This window comes from Ochotona princeps, chromosome 5, assembly GCF_030435755.1.
Source record: "Ochotona princeps isolate mOchPri1 chromosome 5, mOchPri1.hap1, whole genome shotgun sequence".
NCBI lineage: Eukaryota > Metazoa > Chordata > Mammalia > Lagomorpha > Ochotonidae > Ochotona > Ochotona princeps.
The window spans coordinates 99,346,119-99,373,329 of NC_080836.1; the positions used below are offsets into that span (position 1 = coordinate 99,346,119).

At 40.7% G+C, this 27,211-nt stretch overlaps 1 protein-coding gene across 4 annotated transcripts in view; it reads left to right on the top strand.

The window, feature by feature from the left end:
• The window catches only part of AGFG1 (ArfGAP with FG repeats 1), a 67,554-nt gene that overhangs the window by 15,138 nt on the left and 25,205 nt on the right, over window positions 1-27,211 (top strand). For all 4 annotated transcript variants that reach the window (XM_004576750.3, XM_058665083.1, XM_004576752.3 and 1 more), the window contains exons 2-5: window positions 1,834-1,927; window positions 20,152-20,267; window positions 22,894-23,056; window positions 23,741-23,894. In XM_004576750.3, the coding sequence (XP_004576807.2) occupies window positions 1,834-1,927; window positions 20,152-20,267; window positions 22,894-23,056; window positions 23,741-23,894 (527 nt within the window). The remainder of the gene's footprint in view (window positions 1-1,833; window positions 1,928-20,151; window positions 20,268-22,893; window positions 23,057-23,740; window positions 23,895-27,211) is intronic.

Sequence of the window (27,211 nt, forward strand, 5' to 3'; positions counted from 1 at the left end):
CCTTTGTAGGGCAGTTTTGGAAGAGGCATATTCTTTTAACTTTTCTTTACTATGGAAGAATTTTATTTAATTTTCAAAGACAAAGAAAAGCTTTGCTGGTTATGTTATTTTGGGCTGACAATTTTTTGCTTTTAGAATCTGGAATATGTCGCTCCTTTCTCTTCTGGCCTGTAGTTTCCTGGGAGAGGTCAGCTGTGAGTGGTTGCCATTCCTCTGTATGTCCATTGATTTTTTTCATGTGCACATTTAAGGATCTTTTCCTTATATTTGCCTGAAGATAGCTTGATGATCATGTGTTGTGAAGATCGCTTTTGGTCCCTCAAAGTTGGCTTAATTCAGATCATGGTCTGAAAGGTGTGCCATTCATCTGACAGTTGGAAGGAAGAGAGGAAGCAGAATAATAAAGTTGAGGAGTTGTTCATCCTGAATTTTTCTTAGTTTTGGCTAAAATGATTATTGAATTTAAAATATTACTGTGGCATACTTAATTACTCAAAAATTTCCCAGAATACATTTGAAAGACGTTTGGTCCATTCATTTGGTTATTATTAAAGCTTTCATTTGATTTGTATGGGTAATAGATTTAACTGGCAGATTTTGGAAAATGCTACTGATATGCTGTAGAAGCTAGAATTCAGATACGGTGTTTCTAAGAGGACATGACTTCAAGGCAGTTTATGACATGTTGTGTAGGTTACTGTTACTTTGTTGATAATTTAACGCTTATTCTTGGTGGAAGACTGATTTTGGACAGGTGGACATGATGTCAGTGGTTCTTACTCTTTGACTACATTTTTTTTTAAAGATTTATTTATTTTTATTACAAAGTCAGATATACAGAGAGGAGGAGAGACAGAGAGGACGATCTTCCATCCAATGATTCACTCCCCACGAGAGCCGCAACGGCCGGTGCTGCGCCGATCTGGAGCCGGGACCCAGGAACCTCTTCCAGGTCTGCCACGCGGGTGCAGGGTCCCAAAGCCTTGGGTCGTCCTTGACTGCTTTTCCAGGCCACAAGCAGGGAGCTGGATGGGAAGTGGAGCTGCTGAGACCAGAACCGGTGCCCATATGGGATCCCGGCGTGTCCAAGGCGAGGACTTTAGCCGCCAGCCCCCTTTGACTACATTTTTATTTAGGTTTTTAGCTGCAAAGTTAAATGTCATCAAGATAAAATCCTTAAGGCCAAACATACAGAAATGTCTTTTGGGTATTAAAGGATCTTAAACTTAATCTTTGTGTTTACCTATTTCTTGGTTTTCTTTATACTACAATGGTTTCTTGAATTTCTTTTCCATGCCCCAGTGGTTTCTACTTGAATACTTACTTGAAAATGGTATTTATTGTGAATCCTTACTTAATGTGGTAGGATGGGACTTTATTCAGAGTGATTATCTGCTTTTCTGTTGTTAATTTTCATAAAGGCATAAATTAATCTAAAATTTATTTACAAGTAGTGGCTATTTGATAAGAATCTTTGTATAGCTCTAACATTTACACAGTTGTTTTAAGAAACATGGACATGTATAAATATTATGTTTATAAAGTTTACTCTAAAGCTTCCCTTTCCTTCCATCACAAGTACATTAAAATAATATTTATTTTCCAGAAGCCCATAAATATAGTACATGGTCTCATGTAGATAGCTAATTGAATTTATCTTTAAATTAGGGTGAATCTAACCATGTTACAAAGGTTAATAACTTAAAATAATTAGCTACTTTTATGGGGTAAAAGTAATGCTCTGAGCTTAACTGCTAAATGTTTTAAAATTATTAGGTTTGCCATTTTTAAAAATGTGTAGTAGTAAATTCTGTCAAATATTTTATTTTTTAGGCGAGGGTTAAATCCACCGCATAGGGTGAAATCTATCTCCATGACAACATTTACACAACAGGAAATTGAATTTCTACAAAAACATGGAAATGAAGTAAGTGCTTGTACTGTTTTCAACTGTTTTAAAAGATTAATGGTTGGTTGTAAATGGTAAATAGCATTGCCTAGAAAGTTTTTTTGGGTATTCTGTATTTGGTAATGTTGAAGTGTTCATATTTAACAGTGTGCTGAAATTTCTTGGGGGGTTTCCTGACCAGCAGGCCCTTGACACCACTGCAGGGTGAAGTGACAGTGTTCAGCAGCAGAAAGAACCACCGGAGACAGTCTGGTTGAGCATGTTTGTTTATTGTAAAGCATGCACAAGCTTATATAGAGCAAGTTTATATAGACTAAGAAAGGGGAAGGCAGAAGGATGTTTCTTGACAGTCCTCCCACCCAGTAATGACAACTGTAATTGGCTGGAAAGCTTGTCTATCTCTCTGGACCCTCCTGTCACGTCACAGGTCATGTACAACACACACGCTGGCAGGTAGGCCATGGGTCACATACAATGCATAGGCTTGAAGGTGTGTCTCAGGTCACCTTTGTCACGTGTGGCTGGCTTGGTAGGCTGCGTGTTGCACTTGACTTTTCAGAGTTGCTTATCAGGGAAGTCCCAGCACAGCTCATCCATGGACAGAGAAAAGAGACTGGGGTGCAGCCCACCATTCTTGCCTGTATGACTAGCAAACAGGTCAGGTTGAGGTCTCGGTAAGCCGAAACCATTGTCAGGAAGCTCCCCCCGGGACACAGTGTGCCATGTGCCTATGACCCCCCACATAGGCCAAGCAGGCAGGGATCCAGGGGTGATATCCCACAGGAGCTAATGTCTACTGCATAAATACTTTATCTTAGACCTTAGGTGAATCTTTTGCTTAAAGCTCATCGAGGTTAAATGGAAAAGGCATTTTTGGAGACCATCTAGTGAAGATGGCCTAGTGAGATGAAGGTTAATCTTTGCTTTGAAAAAAAGGCAAAAAGGAAGAGGAAAAATCACTTTGATGCTATATTAAGCTAAGTGAGCTCTAGTGTGACCAGTTTTCCTGTAAGCTTCCCTTTTTATTACATGTTCAACTTTGGGAGTTTATGTACTGGTTAATGTATGTAGAGGCCTGGTGGTTCTGAGGGGAAACCTAATGTTGTGGGGACTGCGCTTCTGGTCCTCCTGTTGTAGTTCCGTGTTGTGCTGGTACTATGACTAGTGATGTAATTTATTGTTGTTGCAAAGACAGATTGACAGAAGGAGAGACAGAAATGTCTTCCATCCACTGGTTCACTCCCCAAATGGCTACAAAGGCTGGAGCTGAACTGACCCAAAGCCAGGAGTCAGGAGCTGTGAATGAGCTGGAGACCGGCTCAAAAATAACAAGACTGAATTTTTAACTTTTAAGAAAGGCTTATTGGGGCTGGCGCAATGGCTCAATTGACTCATCTTCCTCCTCCAAGTGCAGCATCCCATGTGAGTGCCAGTTTCTGTCCTGGCAGCCCCGCTTCCCCTCCAGCTCCCTGCTGGTGGCCTGGGAAAGCAGCAAAGGAGGGCCCAAAGCCTTGGGAGCCTGCACTAGTGTGGCAGACCTAGAAAGAAGCTCCTGATTCCTGGCTTCGGTTGAGCCCAGCTCCAACTACTGCATCACTTGCGGAGTGAGCCAGTGGATGGGTGATCTTTCTCTCTGTCTCTCCTCTCTGTTAATCTGCCTTTCTAATAGAAATATATCTTTAAAAAAAGATCTCCATTTCTTAAAAAAAAACTCACAAAAAGCCTGTTATTTATTTGTTTAGATTTAAGAAAAAGGTTGATTTATTTGAAAGCAGATGACAATGAGGGAGAGAGAGAAATCCTGCATCCTCTGGCCTAACCCTCAAGTGCCAAGGCCGTGCCAGGCTCTAGCTGACTGCATGTGGGTCTCGCAAACGGCAGGAGCTGCAGTGATTAGCCGCTTTCCCGGGTGTGTTAGCAGGGAGCCGAACTGGAGCTGCTCCATATGCCTGCCCCAGGACCGTATTTTTAATTGTGTTAAGAATACACAAGGTGAAAAATAGCCTCTTAATAAATGATATAGCATAATGTGTTTAAATGTAGTTTATTGGCTATAGATGTAGTGTTGAATAGTAAATACCTAGAATGTTTCTAATATAATTGGAACTTTTTATTTTACTTTAAAAAAAAAAACTGATTTATTTGAAAGGGAGTTGGAGAAAGAGAGATCAAGATTGTGTATCTGCTGGGTCACTTCCAAAATAGTTGCAATGGCTGGAGCCAGGCTGACCTGGACCAGCAGGTGTGTCTCGCGTGGGGGCAGAGGCCTAAGGACCCAGGCCATCTTCTGCTGCTTTCCTGGGCACATTGATAGAACTGAATTTGAGTGGGAGAAGCTCAAACTGTAACCAGCACCCACATGGGATGCTGGTGCTACAGGCAGTGGCTTTATTTGCTATACCGTAACATGCCCCTTACCTGAAACTTTCTACCCGTTGAATAACAGTTTTTAGTTTTGGCCCCTGACATCAGCTGTTCTACTCTCTGTAGTTTGAACTATCTTTGGTATCTCACATAAGTGTAGTCATGCAATAGATGTGTTCTGTGAATGGTATAATTCAGCTAGCAGAAAGTTCTTAGGATTCATCTTTATTGTTACAGAACTTGCAGGATTTCTGAAGGCGTACTTTATGTCAAAGTAGACTTAGCTTGTATGAAAACAAATATGGATTTTAGGAAATTCACTATCAAATAGTTGAAGCAAGTATAAACATTAGAAGTGAATGTAGGGACCAGTGATACAACGTAGCTGGTAAGACTACCACCTGCAAGCTGCCATCCCACATGGGTGCTGGTTTGAGCCTGGCTCCTCGGCTTCTGGTTCAGCTCTCTGCTAGTGGCCTGGAAAAAGCAATGGAGAATGGCCTGAGTGTTTGGACCCTTGCTTGAGGCTCCATGGTCCTGGCTCACCTTGGCCTAGCCCTGGCCTTAGGTCATCTCGATGGAGGAGGATCCTTCCCTCTTTCTTTCTCCCTCTTTTACTCTGTGATGGGTTTGTGTTATGTAACTGACTAAGCTACTGCTGACATTGCCAGGATCTTATGTGGCTATTGGCTACTACACTTTCAATCCAGCTGCTTGCTAGAGCACCTGGGAAAGTCGTGGGAATGGCTCAGGACCTGGGTGAAGGTGCTGTCTCCTGGCTTCTATGTGGCCCCGCCCCAGCCTTGTGTAGCCTTTTGGAAGCGAACCAGAGGTAAAAAGATCTCTGTCCTGCTTTTGTTCTGTAATTCTGCCTTTCAGATAAATAAAATGTAAAATGAATGTAATGGATTCAAGAGTTTGAAGGCCAAAAAAAGGCATGCAGGTTGCTAGACCACAGTGTTAGATAAATAATAAGAGCAAGAAGTTACACAGTAATGGTGGAAGGACTCAGTCGGTTGAAGGAACATAGAGGATTGGGAAGATCTCATTGATAGAGACAGCATTTGCGGAGTTTTGAGGGTAGCTAGGACTTAAGCTGGCAGGAAAGACATTATAGAGCTGGAACAGACATAGCACACAACAAAAAGGAGACTTTACAATAGATTTCTAAGAAATGTACCACCTTGTAAATATGGGTTAGGAAAAGTCAGTGTACTCCATCATGGTACCTGAGGCTATCTTAGAATCAAAACAGTGGACTAGGCGTCTTGATTCTTTTCAGTATAACTAGTGTCTGTGTCCTTAAAAGCTTAAGGGATGTGTAGTTGCTGAGTATTGGTATTAAAAAGTAAAGAATGGTTGTTAAATCTTTGTAACCATTCACATACGATCATTCTTTTATTAGCTTATTTAAATGTTGAATGTAGCATATGTAGGGCCTAGTATACAGAACTTAGGTTTATTTTCAGAATAGATAATGTGTTTCTGAGTGTTATCTTTTTAAATCATTTTGAAAAGAAACATACTCAATCATATAAATTTAGAACTGAAGTAGCACTGTTACACATCTCACTCATGGATGAGTTCATGATTTAAGAAGAGTGTTTCATTATGGCTCCGTTGGTACAGTTGATTAACATGTAGTACTTACCTGATGAATGATTCAGAAAGTCTGTTGACTCAGGTGGGTGTTTTGGATCTTCTCCTTCCACTGGGGATTTTCGTGTGTGGAGGGCTGTGTTTGGTTAGTCACTGTGGAGGATGTTGCTGAATGGAGTAGGCAAGCCTCATAGATGAGGGATGACTTGCAGAGTGTCAAGCCACATGCTTTGAATTTTTCTCCATTTATGTGGTCAACTGGTGTGTATAAACACCTGCATGTGTGATTTAGTTCAATCTTAAGTAGTTTGATGCTAAAATACTGAGCATCCTATTTATTGTCGAAGAAAATTGTGCACTAAGCCCAATGTCAAGAGTTTTGGGAGAGGACCAGCAAGTTACAGAAAAACAGCATGGTTATACCAAAGGCTATGGAATTGTTGGATTTTGATTCCCACCTGTTGTTGCCCTGGCAAGGACTGACCAACAGGGACAGATCAGATTATTTCACCATCCATATGAGGCCACAGACCTCATATTCCCCATCGCTATTTTGGGAATTGGATTTTATTTTATTTTATTAAGATTTATATTTATTGGAAAGGCAGATTTCCAAAGAGAAGGAGGAATAGAAACACCTGTCTGCTGCTTCAATCCCCACATGGCCACAGTGGTTGGAGCTGAGTCGATCCAAAGCCAGGAGCCAGGAACTGCTTCTGGGTATCCCATGTGAATATAGGGTGCCAAAGCTTTGGGCCATCCTCGGCTGCTTTCCCAGGCCACAAGCAGGGAGCTGGATGGGAAGTGGAGCCGCCAGGATAACAAGCTCCCATATGGGATCCCGGTGAGTACCAGGGGAGGATTTTAGTTATTGAGCCATTATGCCAGGCCTAAGGTTTGGGTTTTAATAATGTTCCTTAGGACTGGTACAATAGCTTAGTGACTAAGGAGATCATATATGATTTAAAGAAATTGTATTATAGTTTGAATTCAATACACATAGTGTTGAAGAGGGAGTAATTGTCTTCCTCTCTTGATTTTTTTTTAAATAATTTTGTCAAATCAGCCCGGTGCACTGGCCTAGTGGCTAAAGTCCTTGCCTTGCGTGCTCCAGGATCTCATGTGGGCACAGGTTCATATCCTGGTTGCTCCAGTTCCCTTCCAGCTCCCTGCTTGCAGCAGGGAAAGCAATAAAGGACGGGCCAAAGGCTTGGGACCCTGCACCCACGTGGGAGACCCAGAAGAAGCGCCTGGCTCCTGGCATTGGATTGGCTCAGTTCCGACCAGTGCAGCCACTTGGGGAGTCAATCAGCAGAAGGAAGATGTTTCTCTATGACTCTCCTCTCTGTAAATCTGACTTTCAAATACAAAGAAAATCAATCTTAAAGACAAATTCTTATTTAAAATAAGAAAAAATAAACAATGGAAGAAAAATTGATAATTTTAACTAGGTAGAAGAATGAAAACTACTGAAACTCATAGCAAATACAACAACTCAGAAACAGTGCTGTCAATGGGTAGTTGTCATGCTGTTTGACTTATATATGACTTCTAAATTCAGAAAGTAAGGGAGGTCAAAATGCTACTATAATTGCACTGATAGGAAATTTGTAACTGCATTTGGGACAGGGTGGGTAGTGCTTACTCGGCTTATGTTCCTTGCTGAAGGAGGAAAGCTGCAAGGCTTCCTGCCCTGGGAAATGAGCGGTACATACAGAGAGCTGATGGGACAGGGATTTGATAGCTAAGCAGCCACTAGGCAGGGCTGGGAATCAAAGCTTAATCAGATCTGCCTGCCTTTTATAGAAGAAATATATAAAGTTTTTTTTCCCCGTTTAATGCAGAGTTCCATACTCAGGGGATCAGATCCCCTTTTGTAAGAAGTTGAATTAAGACATATAGAGGCTGACCTGTGGTGAAGAATCAGTTGAACTGAAAGGGTAGCATGTCCTGGGCCTTTTGTGGGTTAGTAAAGAAGTAAAAATAAGCAAATACTGACAACAGTAAGGGCATGACTCTGAAAGCAAAAATGATAAATTGTGTTGGAACTGCTGATAGTTGAGAAAGCAAAGCTCCCACTGCTGTGGCTTCTAGGTAGCTTTCTCTGGGCGCCTTGTATCCCATGAGGGTTTTGTTTTCACGAAGCGTTGCTGTGTGTGTCCCGGTCCTGTGAACTTGTCATCTAGGCTATTTAATTGGATTTGGGTTTTTTCAACCTGTCTGCAGGTATTGTATATGTTTTATAGTTAGCTGTGGAAGGCTGTGTGTCGTGTATACCGCCTTTTACTAAGTCTTCACAGTAAATATGTTGAATTGGAGCTCTTGGTCTCTGTTATAACAAGGATTGGAAGAAGGGGCTTTGGCACAGTAGCCTAGTGGCTAAAGTCCTTGCCTAACATGTGTGGGGATCTCAGTAGAGGACGGTCCAAAGCCTTGGGACACTGCACCTGCATGGCAGACCTGGAAGAGGGTCCTGGTTCCTGACTTTGGATCGGCTCAGCTCCAGCTGTTGCAGCCACTTGGGGAGGGAATCATCGGACAGAAGACCTTCCTCTGTGTCTCTCTTCTTTGTATATCTGCCTTTCCAATAAAAATGAAATCTTTAAAAAAAGAATTGGAAAAACAGCACATTTAATTATCCTTTAGTGTTCTGAATATTTGCTCTATTCGTTTGATTTTTTAATCTAATCCCTGTTTTGACATTTTTGTTTCTATGCAAATTGGTTCTTTAGAAGACAAATGTTTAATACCTGTGTGGTCTTTTGCCACAACTTTTTTTTTTTAAGATTTATTTATTTTTAGTACAAAGTCAGATATACAGAGGAGAGATAGAGAGGAAGATCTTCTGTCCGATGATTCACTCCCCAAAGTGACTGCAACGGCCAGTGCTGTGCCGATCTGGAGCCAGGCGCCAGGAACTTTCTCCAGGTCTCCCACACGGGTGCAGGATCCCAAAGCATTGGGCCGTCCTCGACTGCTTTTCCAGGCCACAAGCAGGGAGCTTGAGGGGAAGTGGGGCTGCCGAGATTAAACCAGTGCCCATATGGGATCCTGGCGTGTGCAAGCTGAGGACTTTAGCTGCTAGGCCATGCTGCCGGGCCCAGTATGCTTCATTTTTAATTTTTTTTTTTTTGCTTAAATAAGTTAGAGAACCAAATATTCTAGGTCAGTGTGTGTTTTTCATTTGCAACAGAAGGAAATATAATTTTTATAGTACCTATTTCCAAACTAAAGAGGTTGGTTTTATTGCTGTCCCAAATGTTAAGTGCCCACTTTACATCTAGTATGCTGAGCACAAAAATAGAGAAGTTTCCTGCATCAAATTTGCATTAGAAATTGTGACAGGTTATAAAAATAACGAATTGCACACTGTATCTGAATTAAATGAAAAATAATGTCTTTTCAAAAAGATTTGTTTGAAAAGCAGTGTCCTGGAAAGAGATAGGAAAAACCTGCCATTGCTTACTAAGTGCATACATAGCAGTAGTGATTGGGGATTGGCTGGAGTGGGCTGAGGCCGGAGCCAGGGACCCAGGAATCTGCTACTTGCATAGCATTAGCTGGATACTAATAGCCAGGATTTGAACTCTCTGGTAGTCTCTAGGGCTAGCACAGGAACTCCTAGCCAGCTTTCCGAGTCTGATGCAAGGGCCCACTGTACTGTGCAAGGACTTACCCCAGTTTTGTCCTTTTGGATTGAATGGTCAGTGAACAGTTTCTGAAGCCACAGCCTGGCTAGAGTAATGATAAAAGATAAGTATGGAGAGTTGAGTTTAGGTTCTGTTGGGCCTAGTGGACCATAATGAAAATTTTGATTTTTAATGAGTCATTATAAGGTAATTGGTGAATAAATAAAAAAAAAACTAGGAAAAAGTGAATTGAATTTGAGATCAAGTAAGTCTGAGTCTCTCCCCTCTGTTAATGTGAGTGATTGATAAATGTACTTGTGTATCTCAAGTGGTCACATATAGCTTGTGTGTGAGTTGTTTTAGCTGTTCAGTTATATAACATACGGTTACTAAAAAGATGTATATAAATGCAAAAACATAATTTTTATGATTTCATCTTTACCAGAAAGAAGTGTGCTGGTCCCTGACATACAAGCAGTCATGGACTTAAGTATGGCACCATCACATCCAAACAAGATGGATGTAAATGTAAGAGAATGCAGTCTCTTGCAGAAGACATATGCATAGTATTTGTGATTCTCCACATGCCATTCAGTTTATAAGTTGTTCTCCGTGAGAAATACCTTTCAGCTCCTGGCTGTTAGCATAGTTGTGTCAGTACAGGCTGGATGAATGTAGGAAATGTTAATAATGTCCTTGATAATCCATATTTAACCCGAGTCATGACATATTTGAAATGTTTTTCTGATTGTTAACTTTCTCTGCTTTGTTTCTTCTTTGAGTGCCTAAATTTTGTGTAGATCTCTATGTAATTAGCAACCTGTGTATAATCTTTCTGCTTCTGAAAGGTGGGTAGGCTATCAGCTCTTTAGCTCTCGTCATTTCTGTACTTTCTGTGTGTGCTTATGTGCAGGAGGAGAGAGTCACCCTTCCTCCATCTCTGTGAAGGAGAGTGGGGGCAAAAACGGTGTCTGAATTCCAGGGGGATGTGTATGTAGATGGGCTTGGAGATTGTCTGAATTCGGAACAAGTCATTTATTGGTGCTAGAGTAAGGAAAATATTACTTTGGTAACTTTATAAGTTTATTCTGTTGGTTACTGTGATTTAATTTTTAATTTTCTACAAGATCCAGTTTTGTGAATTACACAGTTGTTAGTTGAACACTGGCTGTGGCACAGTTCTTTGGTTTAAGCTTTATGGCTAATACAAGAGTTTTGAATGAGGGCTGGCACCATGGCACAGTAGGATAAGCCTCCATTTGTGGTACTGGAATCCCGTGTAGGCACTAGTTCAAATCCTGGCTATTCTGCTTCCAATCCAGCTCCATAATGTGCCTGTGAAAGCAGAAGTAGTCCCTGCCCCCAAGTAGGAGACCTGGAGGAAGCTGCTAGCCTGTGGTTGAAGACCTGCCCAGCTATGGCTGCTGTACCTGTTTGAGGAGTGAGTCAGCAGGTGGGGCCAGGGCTTGGCCAAGCTGAAGTTAGGAATCAGGAGCAGCTCTTTTTCTTTCTCTCTCCTTTTCTCTCTGTAGCTCTGCATTTCAGATAAAGGGATACAATGCAGTATGCATCTCTACTTCCAGACAAAGATGGACTTACAATGAAACTGTTTAGTGTGTCTTGACAGTAGGATGCTGGACTCTCTGCCATTGTCCATGCCCACAATAATGGACATATGACTATGTATGAAGAACTATACTTTAGTAATGATATAGAGGAACTAGGTGGGGGGTGGGGAACTGGGGAGGGGATAAGGGAAATGCCAGGAGCCTATGGAACTGTATCATAAAATGATAATAAATAAATAAATAGATAAATATTAAAAAAATAAATTTTAAGAGAACTGAAAATAGACCTGCTATATGACCCAGTTATCCCAGTGCTGGAAATATATTAAAGGAAATGAGATCTGCATATGAGAAAGGAATCTGTAATCCTATATTTACAACAGCACAATCTATAGTAGCAAAGACATGGAAACAACCCAGATGTCCGTCAAAAGAGCAATGGATAAAGAAACTGTGATACATCTCCATGGAATGAAATTCTACCATTTGCAACCAAATGGTCCTAATTAGAGATCATTTTACTCAGTGATAGAAGTCAATCCCAGAAGGACAGATATCATATATTCTCTCTCCATGCAAAATATAAGATCAATAGCACTTTCAGTACAATTTTTCCTGCAACTCGTGGGTTTTGATGTTTTTATTTTCATTTTTTCAGAACAGTTTCTGTTGCTGAATTCTTAATTGGCTCATAGGTCATACAGTGGCATCATTTTCTCCAAGAAGATTTGTGACGTTCTTTTTCATTTCTTCAACTGCACATTGCTCATTCAGTAGAGTTGTTATTTAACTTCAGAACTTTCTTCCTGTTGCTGATTTTGTTTTATGGCCTTTCATTTAAGGGAATGTGTAGTAACTGTAGCAGACTATATCATATTCAGATGTAAGGATGTGGTACAGTGTACATCTCTACTTCCAAATCTAGGGTGGACTCCTGATGAAACTGTTCAATATGTCTTGACAATAGGATGCTGAACTCTGCAATTGTTCATACCCTCAATGTCAGGATCCACTTAAATAGCAGAATGATGGACTTAGGACTGTTTATGAAGGACTATACTGTTGTAATAATATAGGGGAAATCAGTGTGGGAGGAGGAATTTTGGGAGAGGACAAGGCAAATCCTATGGAATTGTATCATAAAATTGAAATAATTTAGGAAAAAGTGTTTAAAGTATAAGAAAGTCCTAAATGAAACATGCTCAATGATTCCAGTATAAAGGCTCTCCTGTAATAGGTACTACAGAGTGCCAGAAGTGGGAGCTTACTCTATCAGGACCATCTTTTGTTTCTTTTCTCTTTTCTTTTCTTTTGTCTTCTTTTCTCTGTTCTTTTTTCTCGTTTCAGACATATTTGTTTTTATATTTAACTCAGAGTTATAAAGAGAAGGAAAGATCTTCCATCTGCTGGTTTACTCCCCTAAATGGCTGCAACAACCAAAGCTGAGTTGATCCAAAGCCAGGAGCTTCTTCTGGATATCCTATATGGGTACAGGGTCCTAAGGACTGGACCGTCACTTGCTGCCTTCTCAGGCTGTAAGCAGTTAGCTGGATTAAAAGTAGAGCAGCCAGGTCACAAACTGGAGCTCATGGGATGCTGGCTAGCAGGCGGAGGATGTCATGTGCCATGCCACTGCACTGGGCCTGGGATCACCTTTGTTTTGAAGGCAGATCTCTGCAGTTTTTACTTAATTTCATTACTCCATAATCTACCACTGCAAATCGCTTACAAGACCATAGCTAATGTTAGCACTATTTAAAGCTTACTGTATATTCCTGTTCTCAGTACCAAACGCATTATTTGCATTTTACAGATGAAGAAAAATGAAGTAGCTTACCTGTTTCAGGTGGTTTACAGTTGGAATTCAAACTTAGGCAGTCTGATTTTCCAGTCCAGACTTGTAACCACTATAGCCACCACATTAGTCTGTGCTTAGAACTGCTGATTACTTCCTCCAAAGACACCATCACACTAGTCTGTATCCATTTGTTCAGCCCTTGGCCTTCAATGCTTGATTGCTCCACACTCTTTCTAGTCTCCTACTCTGTCCTTCCTCCTCATCCTGTGAATACATTTTATTACTTGATGTGTTTTCTGGTTGGAGTCATACCAGTCAGTCCCTTGTTCATTTTGGATTTTAGCACATTATTTAATGCCGTTTGCACTAGTGTTAATCACGTGAAATCTTAGTTTCTACATGGATAGTGCACACAGTTCTGTGAGTTCTCATTGCAGTCATTATTTTATTCATGTATCACCTTAGATTTCTGTATCAAAACTCACTTTCTCCGACATCCCCAACTCCCCAACTGATGCTGTCTTCCAAGCTCATTTTTTGTTCTTTTTCTTTTCAGAAGATTTATTTTGGGACCAGTCTTGTGGCTTAGTAGGCTACTCCTCCACCTTCAGCCCCAGCATCCCATATGGGTGCCAGTTTGTGTCCCACTTGTTCCACTCTCCATCCTGTTCCCTGCCTATGGCCTAGGAAAACAGTGGAGCTTGGCCCAGTCCTTAGGACCCTGCACCCACATGCGAGACCTAGAAAAAGCTTGTGGCTTCATATTAGTTCACTTTGGCCATTGTGGCCATTTGGGAGAGTAACCAGCAGTTGGAAGATCTTCCCCTCTCTGTCCTTCCTTCTCTCTAATAAAAATAAATCTTAAAAAAATAATAAGATTTATTTGATTTTAAAGGGTTACAAGTAGCCACAATGCCAAACTGCTGTCAGGAACCAGGAGCTCCATCCAGGTCTCCCGTATCAACCTCTGCTTTCCAGGTGCAGTACCAGGGAACTGGGTTTGAGTTGGAGCAGCTGTGACTCAAGCCAGCACTCATGGGATGCTTCAGCTTGAGCCCTGTGCCAGGCTCTGACCTTCAGGCCGTTCCAGTCATTCTGGAGCAGCTGTCAAGACCTCTGTTCCTCTTTTCTGTTAAACCTCTGTTTTTTCCTTCACCCTCATTAGGTTTTCGTTTTTTTCTTAACTTAGCTTAGATTCCCCGCTAAGACCATCCTTTTGTGTTTTAAAAATCATATATAATAGCTGTAGGAGTTTTAGAATGTAAAGATTAAGTGTTACCGATTATCTTAAACTAATTCTGTTAATTTTAGTTAATAATTGACTTAGGGCAAATGACTATAATGTCTTTTGTTTTCTCATTTAGGGGGTTTTGCATGTTTATTAGTTCAGGAGAATATTAAATGAGAGAATATTAGAATATAGGGTGATATATAGTAATACAGAATATTACTGTAATGTTTATTTTCCATATGTGGGAAAGGTTGAGACAGGACAGAGCCCCCTTCCAGCTTGGCCTGAGGAGGCGGAAGCCAGCACTGAGTCTGTCTCCACGACGGTGACGGTGGTACTGGGGTTATCACTTGTTGCCTTCTGGGGTTTGCATGACCAAGAGACAGAGCAGCATGAAGGCTTGGACCCAGGCTCTCCTAATGGAATGTGGATGTTCCCAAAGGTACCTTTACTGCTGTGCCCCTTGCTCCCCTGGTGTAAGGTTTACAGAGTTCCTACGGTAGTAGATTACCTGATCCAGCCTGATCTCTAAATCTCAGCCTTTGAAACTGAAACGTGTTGGTGATGTGATGATGTTCACTTGTATCAGCTCTTACTACTTGAGTGACTTTGGAATGCCTGTTTAGGAGGGAATCGCAAGTAATGTTTTGAAACATGCTTGAGGGCAGGATAGGAGAGGGGAAAAAAAGAGTGAATCCTTTTTCCTATTCTTCCTCATTTTGCTTATTCCTCCCTTACCCAGTGCAGTGATTAGGTAAGGTGTTTTACCTTTGATTAATGAGATGTTTGTCATGCCTTTTTTGAAACTAGATACTATATTCTTTTCACATGGCATAAATGGTTATTTAAATTAATACAGTTTTGGAAACCTGGGAACTTGTGTTTTAGAGCTTTACTGAGGAATGATTAATTGATTATAATAATTTATAGCAATGTACAGTTCTGTGAGTTGTGACGTGTGTAGTAGCATGTTTCCACCATTTTTCAAGTTCCCTTCTGCTGCTTGTGATGAATCTGCTAATCTGCTTTGTTGTGTTTTTGGCTGCAGATGAAGTTCAAGTGAATTAAAGCATATGGTATCAGTTGCTGTGCTCATCTTGAGTTTTTTCATACTCTTTCTTTGTCACTAATTTGTTCCTTTTATTGCTTCCCATTTTTGCTATCCAAAATGTGTGTATTTTCCTATTTATGGATATTAAGATTATTTCCAATTTGGCTATTGCCAAGTAAGCTGTTTTAAGTATTGTGTACAGCTTTCTGTAAGCATGTGGTGGAAGTGGAATCATTGGGTGTGTGCTAGTTGTGTTTGTTTTTTGTTTGTTTGTTTTTTTTGAAAACTGGCAGGTGTTTTTCATAGCGATTCCGTTTTACATTCTCACAAACACATAATCTGGTTAGGCTGTGTCTTTCCGGTGCTCTGTGGATGTGGATGTCCTGGCCTCTCAGTGCTGTTTGAATTTTCATATTCTGCATGACTAGTGATGTTGGGTGCCTATTTGGCATCTGTGTATCTTAAATTTCTGTTCAAATCATTTCCGCTTCTTTTAAAAATGTATTTAACTCTTAATAATTAAACTGTAGGAGTTTTTTTTTTTAAAGGTTTATTTTATTTTTATTGGAAAGGAGGCTATACAGAGAGGAAAATCTTCTGTCCAATGATTCACTCCCCAAGCAGCTGCAACAGCTGGAGCTGAGCCAATCTGAAGCCAGGAGCCTCCTCCGGGTCTCCCGCATGGGTGCAGGGTCCCAAGGCTTTGGGCCGTCCTCGACTGCTTTCCCAGGCCACAGGCAGCGAGCTGGATGGGAAGCAGGGCCGCTAGAATTAGAACCAGCGCCCATATGGGATCGTGGTGCAGGCAGGGCGAGGACCTTAACCACTACACCATCGCACTGGGCCCTGTAGGAGTTTTTTTTTTTTTTTTTTTTTAAATATTTTGAATTGAAGTTGTTTCACATTCTTCTGATATGTTGAAAATATTTAAGTTTTTGAAAGGTGTTTTTAATTATGCAAATGCTTTATATGAGTTAGTAGCCTGCCTTTTCAATTTATTTTTTTTTTTAATTCTTTGAATAATTTAGTTTTTAATTTTATTGGCATCCTCTTTATCACTTTTTTCTTCTTTTTGCCCCAGGTTTTGTATTGCTTTTCTAAATATTAGTTGCTCAGATTCTCGCTTTGTGTGCGTTGGACAGAAGGCATAGGAGGGAGCTGAAAAGTTAGAGTTGTAGTGCCTTGTTTTTACCTTTCGTATATTTGTTTATTGTACTTTAACAACAATTTTTGCTTTTTGTTCTTAATGGTTGATAGTTAAACTTGTTAAAATGGTTTATAAAATCACTACTGGTCCAGTCTTTTGTGTTTGTGGCTGAGGAGCTCAGTTTTATACCAGTTTTTTGATTTACTAATGGTTTATACGTTATGATCATGTCAAGTGGAAAACACCTCTTGCTCCTCACAGATTCTCTTTGACTATTCAAGCCCCTGTGATTCTGGTAATAAGTTTTAATTCATTCCGCAGTGATAAAGTAAGTTTAGCTTCTTAATTTATCTCTTTTTGTTTTAAAATTTATTTATTTTTATTGACAATGCAGATTTTACAGAGAGAAACAGAAAGATCTTCCCTCCACTGGTTCACTCTCCAAATGGGAGCTGAGTCAATGCAAAGCCAGGAGGCAGGGGCCTCTTCCAGGTCTCCCACACTGGTTCAGGGAACCAGGGCTTTGGGTCATCCTCGACTGCTTTCCCAGGCCCAAACAGGGAACTGGAAGGAAAGTGAAACAGCCAGGACAAAAACCAGCGCCCATATGAGAGGTTGGCGCTTGCAGGTGGAGGATCAGAAAGTTGAGCCATTGCACAAGCCCCTCTTCATTTCTGTTTTTTTTTAACATTTTATTATTATTGTTATTATCATTTTATGATACAGTTCCATAGGCTCCTGGCATTTCCCTTATCCCCTGCCCAATTCCCTCCCCCCACCTAGATCCTCTATATCATTATTAACATAAAGTTCTTCATACACAGAGTCATATGTCCATCATTGCGGGCATGGACAATGGCAGAAAGTCCAGCATCCCACTGTCAAGATATACTGACAATGACAAATGACATTTCATTAGAAGTCCATCTTTGTCTGGAACAGAAATGCATACTGCATTGTGTCCTCACATCTGGATATGTTAGTCTCCATTTCACAGCTACTGTACATCCCCTTAAATGAAAAGTCCATACAAAATCAACAATAGAAAGAACAACAGAAATTTACAATGCCATGAAGTTAAATGACATGTTACTAGATATGACAGTCTCCATTACACAGCTACTATATACATCCCCGTCAATAAAAAGCCACAAAACAAAATCAACATCAGGGGGAAAAAAGAAATTAACAACACCAAGAAGTTAAATAACATGCTACTGAATGACTAACGTGTAGCTGAAGAAATGAAAATCAAGAACCTTCTTGCAGAAAATGATGCTACTCTATGATCTATGAGTCATTGAATGATTTAGTCATAAGAAAGTGTTTTGAAGAGATGAAACTAACAGGAAACAACAAAACCCATGCGATATAGTTTCCGCTGATCTTTGTTGAGGTGTGTCTCTTCTAGACAATAAATAGATGGGTTTTGTGTTTTTAATTCAGCCTATTAATCTATGACATTTGGCTGACCTTAAACCATTTACATTCAGAGTTTAATATGCATGGGTGATACTTTGGTCCTGTCATTTTAGGAATGGGTTGTTCACTGGTTTAGTCTTCTGTTGTCATTTTACTGGGATGTTCTTCCCATTTGCCTTTGGTTTTGTTTGGTGCTATTCCTCTTCTCTGTCAAGAGAACATCTTGGAAGTATACTTTGTAGGGCAGGTTTGGAAGAGGCAAATTCTTTTTAACTTTTCTTTACTGTGGAGGAATTTTATTTCATTTTCAAAGACAAAAGAAAGCTTTGCTGGATATGTTATCCTAGGCCGACAACTTTTTTCTTTTAGAATCTGGAATATGTCACTCCATTCTCTTCTTGCCTGCAGTTTCCTGTGAGAGATCTCCTGTGAGTTTAATTGGCATTCCTTTATATGTCAACTAATTTTTTTCACGTGCACATTTAAGGATCTTTTCCTTATGTTCAATTGAAGAGAGTTTGATGATCATGTGTCTTGGTGAAGATCGCTTTTGATCAAGCCTGTTGGGAGTTCTGTGCCCCTCCTGGATCTTGTTTCCCAGTTCTTTCTCCAGATTAGGGAAATTTTCCTTTATTATTTCATTAAATACATTTGCAAACTCAGCTTCTCTTTCTGCACCTTCTGGGACTCCCATAACTCTTATATTTGGCCTCTTAATAGTGTCTTTCAATTCTTGAATACTTCTTTTGGCCTGATTCAGCTCTGCTTCCAGCTCTTTGTTTGTTTCCCCCTGTTGACAGGAAATATCTGCCAATTCTGAGATTCTTTCTTCTGCTTGCTTCATTCTATTTTGGAGACTCTCCACTCTACTTTTAATTTGCTCTACTGTGTTCTTAATTTCTGATGTATCAGCCTTGATTTGCTTTATTGCTCCCTTAAATTCTTGGAACTCTTGCATGTGCTTCTGATTGTTGATCAGAAGCTTTAAAATGAGTTTTATGGATTCTGTGTGCCCCATTTTCTCAATGTCTTCCTCAGTTAACTCTGAGGTTGGCATAGGGTTTTGCTCCTTTGCAGGGGAGTTTTCAGTAATATTCATTGTGCCTTTATTTATCTCTTCTTTTGCTCTTGGTCATTGTACTTCTGGTTAGCAGAGTGTTCTCCTTGGGGCAGGTTTCTAAGCTTTGTCATCCAGAGATCTACAATACGATTTTACCTATTGCAGTTGGTACACAACTCTTTGCTTGCAGCCACTTGTGCCACAACCTCCAGCAAGTTCCAGGTCTGGGTTCTTATGTTAGATTTCCACTGTGGTCTCCACAGCCCCAGCTCCTGGCTCACCACTCTCCACCTCCTGTGATACTGTGCTGAGGCTGCACTGTTGTCTCTGCAACCTTTCTCCCACTTTCGGTTGGAGCAGGTCTCAGGATTAGAGAGACACCAGGCGTCCTATATAGTTAGGTTGTGGGTGGCGCTGACCTTGTCGGAACCTGTTGGACGTTAGGTCTGGGTGCCACATGGACCTATTTTGACCTGTTTGATGCCACCGCTGGTATTATTTTCCTGCAGGATCAGTGCAATCCACAGAACTCAGTGAGTTCTCACAAGTTCAGCACATGCGCAGTTCTAAAGCTATTGCCACAGTGTGCAAAATGGCACCTGCAGTCCTAAAGCTATTGCCACAGTGTGCAAAATGGCACCTGACGTACCACTACTAGAGTTCTTGATCTGCTGACCATCAGGTCTGAGGTCTACCCAGACCTGTCTTGGGTGGAACCTGTAGAATGCCACGTTGCTGCAGCTCACTGAGTCACAAATGATTTCACTCCCAGCTCAGTGTATGCTCAGTCCTTTCCCTTGCCTTTGCCTCCTTACACAAAATGGCGCCCAATTCAGCTCTAGGGGGCTGACTGGGCTGTGAAATCCACCCTGTTCTTGCACTGTCCGTCTGGGATCTGCTGCTCTGTCTCTGCTCCTAGTCAAATCAAACAGACCAGCAGGACAGACAGTTCTTTGTCTGGGTTCACCTCCCAAGCTCCCAGTGAAAGTCCCTTCCCACCTGGTTGCTGGTGGAGTTCAGATCGCTGTTAGCTGAATGCGGCTGGAGTATCAGTCACTGCAACACCACACCATTGTGTCCGCTGCTTTCCTGTGTCTGTCAGTCTCCAGGTAGCCCTCTGCTGTTGTTCTGTCCTTTCCTATTTCCTGGAATATGTCCTCTCTGCTTCATCCAGATTGAATGTTTTTCTGTCTGTTTAAACGTGTCCTTACTCTATTCCGCCATCTTGATTCTCCCCCTCTTCATTTCTTAAGAAATAACCTGATTGAACGCAATGCTGGTAAAATTACTAAATGAGTTAGCTTTTCCCCTTAAAAAGTTCAGTAGGTGAAGATGAATTTAACAGTTTTTTTTCCTTTATATTCTTTCCCAAGGTCTGTAAACAGATTTGGCTAGGATTATTTGATGATAGATCTTCAGCAATTCCAGACTTCAGGGATCCACAAAAAGTGAAAGAGTTTCTACAAGAAAAATATGAAAAGAAAAGATGGTGAGTGAATAATGTTTTATTTGTTGTTTAGAATTTAGGCTCCCCTAATTGCATTGATTACGGGTGAGGCTGAGCTGACATGATTGACATGATACGGGAAAGAAAGTAGACTATAAAGCAGGAAATGAAAGGCAGGAACCTAGGTAGGACGTGGTTAGCTCGAATGGAGCCGGGAGGAGGCAGACCTCCATTTGCTTTGAGCTCATTATTGGCAGGTCTCCCATCCTTTTCAGAAGCTTCCCAAGACCTCTTCAGTTCTCTAAACTTTTTAAAGATCACTTGATTGCATCTTGCACAATGTCATAATATTCCTTGCTTTCCACCCAAGAAGTCAGTTTACTACCTGGTGAAGAGTATATGTTCCTTTTTTTTTTTTTTTTTTTTTTTTTTAATGCAGTGATACTAAATTAAGAAGAAGCTCTGATGGGTTGTACTTGTTAATGGTATGTGCCTCCCAGCCTAGCAGGGCCTGCAGTGAATTACCCAGATTTCATCATTGTTCACTATATGGGCACGATTTAAGACTCAGTAATGTGGCTAATACAGTTCCTTGGAGGCTTTATTAATGATTATTATTTTTCTTGGTAGGTTAAGGTAGAGGGGGGTCACAAAAAAGTTAATGGGGCAGTGCCTGCTGCTTATTTCCCTGGGGAAATGGTGTTTTAACCCAGAAAGAAAGCCCTTCGGAGCCCATTGTCCTGAGGGACGCTGGGCTGTGGCTTTGTTCGAACTGTTCTCTAAAATAGACACTATTTATGTCTGGATTGGCCAGGACTCTGTTCAGCTGTACTAGATATATTAGGTAGGGCTTCAGATTAAAAAGAGAACAAGAAAATTTTAGTTCAGGAAATGAGAAAGTATTAGAATATAGTGTGATATTTGAAATGTGGTGGAAATAATGTTTTAAAATGGAAGATCTCACTGTTTTTATCATTTTCATTTTTAATAGTTAGTCACCTTAATTAAGACTTCCTGCAGAACTCTAATTTTTATACATGTCATCAGTCTTACTTTCATCAACTAAGGTTAACATAGTTAGGGTTTAGCTGAGGTCTTACAATGTTCTTCCAAACTGTCGCCTTAAATGACTGAAAATAAATCTCAAATAATTGTAATTCATATTATTTTTTTCTTCCCGCACGTGGAGTGGTGGGATAGATGAGGGTAAACATCAAGTAAGAAGTCCAGACTTGTAGATGTGGACACAGTGCATCTGCCTACCAATAACATAGTCTAGAAAATTAGAAGAGCTTAAAAAAAAGATGTAGGCACTTTCAAATATAGCAGAAATAATACTGCATTTGTTGGGTACCGTAGGCACTCGTTTTGCAAAGGGATTGGAAATTGGTCTTTTGACTGGCTTTCAAAATTTTCTAGCTCATGTTTCTTCTCTCCCTTTTGCTTAAAGTAGTTTTATTTTTTTGTAGTTATTGCTTGATTTAATAATAGTTTACACTTATGCTAGCACCTATTCCATTAACTGTTGTAAGTGCTTTAAAAATGTGAGGTGGTTTCAAGCTCATAGCAATCATATCTCCAGCAATAATAATAATAACAACAACAACAACATGTAAAACAATATAACTTTCTCATAGTCTTTGAGATGTGGAACTGTAATTGAACTCTGAAATTGGTGCTCCTAAATTACTGTTTTCCAGTTTCCTTCACGTTCTTGGGTCTGAGGTGCAGGAGGTGGGTCATTGCCAAAGCCCACATTTGAATTCTAGCACTTGGGTTAGCATTGCTGTTGACATTTAGGTGTGTATTCATACTACACTTCCTTTACTCTTTTCACATCCCATATTTATGTGACTGATATCCAAGCCTGATAAATATGAAGGTTTTCAGACATCTTTTCATGTTAAAGTGATATGATTTTGTAAAGCATTTTGAGGTTAGTAGCATGAATTAAATATTTTCTTCCTGCTAAGTGGTTTGTTTCCCAGTTTTATTATTATTATGTAAAGTGCTCTGTTGACATTATACATGCCTGTTCATATGTGCACTTCAATCCGAAAGGTAGATTTCTGAGAGCAGTACTTCCGGGGCACAGAGCATGTTGGTGATTGTCTAGCTGGTAGTCGGCTGCGGAAAGTTGGTAGCGTTTACAATCAGCTGAAAGGTGAATCACACTGTGATTATAGATAGCTGCATTCCTTTGCATTGCCTTGTCTGTTGGACTTCTCTGTTTAAAATGGGTTATTGAACTTGCAGATTTATAATAGACCTTTATGTTTATCCTGTTAACTGAAATAGAATAAATGTTTAATCTACCTGTTCATGTTTCTACAATTGTTTAATGATCTATAAAGACATTTTAGTTTTTGTAATTTATAGTCTTAAATAGTTATGGTTGTTCATTGTAGGTTTTCTGTTTTTAAAAAGTGATTTGTGTTATCTTAAAATGATAAATAATTGAAATAAGTTCTGTGTTTACTCTTCATTAGGCTTGATGTGAGTATTTCAGTTAGGCATAGCTTTAAACTATCAATCCTAAGTGAAACAATTTTCAAATAAGATTAAAATGTTGAAGCCATCTTATAGAGATCTAATTAGCTTATCATTTTAAGTGTCAGATTTACATTTTTCTTAGTTAGCAACCTGTTGTAATTTTCACACGTTTCAGGTATGTCCCGCCAGAACAAGCCAAAGTGGTGGCATCCGTTCATGCGTCTATTTCCGGCTCCTCTGCTAGCAGCACCAGCAGCACACCGGAGGTCAAACCGCTCAAGTCGCTCCTCGGAGACTCTGCACCAGCACTGCACTTAAATAAGGGCACACCTAGTCAGGTGGGTGGTGTGAGTCTTCGTGGAGACCTCTTCTTGATCACCAAGGGTTTGAGAATTCCTTAAGCATTCTTTCAGAATGCCAGTAGCATTGTGTACTGATGGTTTGTAATAATTCAAGCATTATTAGTTAAGTAGAATGTAATTTTGCTTTTACCACTGATGAATTTCTTTGCGGTTTTGTCAAGGCAGTATGTTGCTATTGCTGTTTACAATGTACAAAATTAGTAAAGCATGAATCTGGTGAATATGAGTTAATAGCTTCTGTGACATAGAAGCTTAACACAGGAAGGGTTAAGCAAGGGGGTTTTCCTACATGTTTGATTATGAAGCATGTCGTTGAAACTAAAGTGGCTTTGCATCATATTCTAAAACACTGAAGACTGGCTTTTTTCGTTAGTTGGTGCCTGCAGTTTGTGCTTGTGCACTTCAGTGTAGTTGATGGAACACTAACATTGGTTACTCATCACAACTGCTGGTGTTAAGAATGGTTTTAAGGTTTGTGGTGTGGGTTAAGCCCTACTCCATCAAATAATGCATTCTAGCGCATATAGTAACTCTTACTTTCATAGTATAAAAATGGAGAGAGGAATTAAGTCAGCATACTGTAACTTCCATATATGCTTTAAGGTTGTCAAATTGGAGCTAGTTTCATGTAAAATTATGTATCTAATATATGGCTTATAGTCTCCAGTTGTAGGCCGCTCTCAAGGACAGCAACAAGAAAAGAAGCAGTTTGACCTTTTGAGTGACCTTGGATCAGACATCTTTGCTGCCCCAGCCCCTCAGTCAGCAGCTACCGCCAATTTTGCTAACTTTGCACATTTCAATAGTCATGCAGGTAAGTGTTTTTCCTGGCACCTTTTGCCCAGGATGTTTACAAAACCCCAGCAAACATCCATACTTTATTGAATTTAAATATCAATGAACATGTTCAGTTGAGAGTAAATGGTCATATATAACTGTTGAAACTTAATATGTAGCAAACTGTGGTGCTTTTGGTCACGTAAGAGCATCGTTACTGTGAGATATGGATAAGATTTCTTTCATCAGAAAAGTAGAATACTTGTCTGCAGCTTCTTCCGTCTCTTCCTCTGCAGATTGTCTTGTCGAAATTGATAGTTTGTATCACTTTTGTGCCCTGTAAGAAATTCTTCCCTTCGGCATTTTTTTTAACTGGTGGTGGATTTAGATAACTCAGTCAGTTATAGATCTTTGTTGTGTATGTATTGGTGGAGAGGGTGACTGGGGGTTACTCCATTGGGTTTAATAGGAGGAAAATTTTAGATTGTGTGTGTGTAAGTTTTTTTTCAATGTTTGCTATTGGTGTTTAAGGCCTGGGTCCATTATGCAAAAATTGTATTCCTTCTGAAATAATTTGTCTTAAAACCTTTTTTAGCCTCAGCTCTCCAGGCCAGACTTTACAGCAAGTGTTTAGATTGGTGGATACACCAAAGTAGCCCCAGTCAGACAATGGACCCTAAACACATTTTCTCAGCTGGGTGCAAAGATGCTGATGACGTCTCAGAGCTATCAAGACCGCTTCAGCCATACCTTGGAGCATTCTTCCTCATATTGGGATCTCTAAGGTGACATCAAATGATTATCTCGCCACCCTCCCTGGGCACTGATGTAGTTTGACAGCAAGGAACGGTCTGTCCCCTGTCCACGTGCCCCTGTCCCCCAAATATACAGGAGGAATAAAAAGAAGCAAAAAGAACTGAAACATTTAGCTAACCCAGTTCCTCCACACCTCATCCCTCCCCACCCTAATCAGTTATGTGAACTGCTAATTTTTTTTTAATTAAAGGCTTAGCTTAGTCTGTGGCAGTTTTTGTTTCTTAAGATTTATTTTTTTATTTGAATGCAGCAGCAGCAGAGAGAGAGGAGAGACAGCACTGCTGTCCTCAGGTTCCAGCCCAGCTGGTTGTAATGGCCAGGGCTGGAACAGGCCCGCCCCCCTGACCTGACCCACATGTATGCTGCCGGGTAGTTGAGCCTGGCCCGCTCTGGCCTGCTCTGGCCTGCTCTGGCCTGCTCTGGGCTCATCCTTTTGCCTTGGTTCTTGCGCTCATCTGCAAGGACTGCATCCTGACAAGAGTTTGCCCAGCTCCTCTTTCGGCTGTCCTGCCAGTGGCAGTTGTTGTGCACACCAGTGGGTCCTTGGTTCAGGCTAACTTTGTCTGCCTCCTCTCTAGGTAGGACAGTGTCCTTACCTAATAGGCCCACACCCATTCTGGTTCTCACTGTTGAGTGCTGCATCCCAGCCACACCTGGTCCGCACCGAGACACAGCTCTCACTTGGTTCAACAGGAGTCGAAACTTAGCCCAGCCTGTTCTACACCCACCCTGGCTCTCACGAGTACCAGTGGATGCCAGAGTCTGACCCAGCCTGGCACTCCCCAGACCCAGTGCACACCCATTCTGAGGGAGACTGTAGCCATGTCCAGCCCAGCCTACTGCTGCCGTTCCGACTCTCGCACTCACCAGTGGCAACCCCAGCCCAGCTGGGGCGTCCCCTTGTTCCCCAACCAGGCCTGGTGCAGCCAGAGATCTTGTGCATGCCAACAGATGATTGTTCCACAGGGGTGAGCATCCATGTGGCATGCTTTGTTCTTTCCAGTTCAAGAGAAAAAATTGTTTCATCCTTAACCTATACATGGTGGTGCCCCTCTATGCCCATGTTCCTTTAGCGTCATCATTACTTCTTCTATTACATATTTGTTTTATCTCACTTTATTTTTGTTTCGTCATCTGTGGAATAGAAACAGCCTTAGACTGGCTACCAAAGACATAACTCTTGGTAAAACTCTTACAATACAGTCTTTGGATTTCCTCCCCACCCAATCTCATGCTTAACAACATGTTGCTTGCAAAACGTTCAATGTGTTTCACCAGGAATTAGAAATTATGGAGTTTTATTTTGTTAATGAACATACAAACCTTGTGGAACTACTTTGACAGAGTAGTTTATTTTATAAAGATGGACAGGGAGAGACAGAGATCTTCCATCCTGTGGTTCACTCCCCAAGTGGCTGCAGCAACCAGGGCCAGGCCACCTCAATGCCAGTAATTGAGTTTCCTCGGGGTCTTCCCACATGAGTCGTTGGAAGCTACTTTTAGAAGCCCTTAGGGGGAGCTTTATCAGAAGTGATCTCAGTAACTTTTTAAAATTGATTTTTAAAGTATATATTTGTCTATTTAACAGCAGTCTGATATGTCTGAAAAATAGCATGAAGTTTTCAGTTGGAATGACCCAGCTTCAGGTGATGACATTGTCACTTATCTGAATAAGCTTAAGCAAATTATTTAGCGTTTCTTCATTTTGTATAAATTAGTTTTTTTTAAAGATTTATTTATTTTTATTGCAAAGTTAGATATACAGAGAGGAGGAGAGACAGAGAAGAAGAGCCTCTGTCTGATGATTCACTCCCCAAGTGACCACAACGGCTGGTGCTGTGCCAATCCGAAGCCGGGAACCAGGAACCTCCTCCAGGTCTCTCACACAGATGCAGGGTCCCACGGCTTTGGGCTGTCCTCTACTTAGCTTTCCCAGGCCACAAGCAGGGAGCTCAACGGGAATTGGAGCTGTGGGATTAGAACCGGCGCTCATATGGGATCCCGGGACGTTAAAGGCGAGGACTTTAGCCGCTAGGCTACGGCGCTGGGCCCTATAAATTAGTTTTGTTAACCTAAGTAGTAAAGTTCAGATGTGATAACTCACCTGGAAGGCTTAATGCATTCTTTTCTGTCTCTCATTTCTTTCCCCCAACATAGACATGTATGTATATGTATATATATATATATGTGCATGTAATATAGACCTTGAGGTGTATGTGTATGCCTGTGTTTAACAAAGGAATTACACTGTCATTTTTATTCTTACAATCTTCAGATATTAACAGAGGTATCTGAAAATGGGTTAGATTAAATTCCGTAAAGTATGTAGAATTTACTTGAATGCCAAGATAGTCCTTTTTGAATTAATAGGTTTATTTGTGTTTAAATTAAGCACTAATAAATTAAATTTTGCAAATCCTTAATTCTGTTTACAACAGTCCTTGGAGATAGTGATTATATTCAGTAACTAGTAATGAAAACTGATAAAAAAAAATTCTGAAGCCCCTGTTTTCACCGAATGTGTTTAATTAAAGTGTT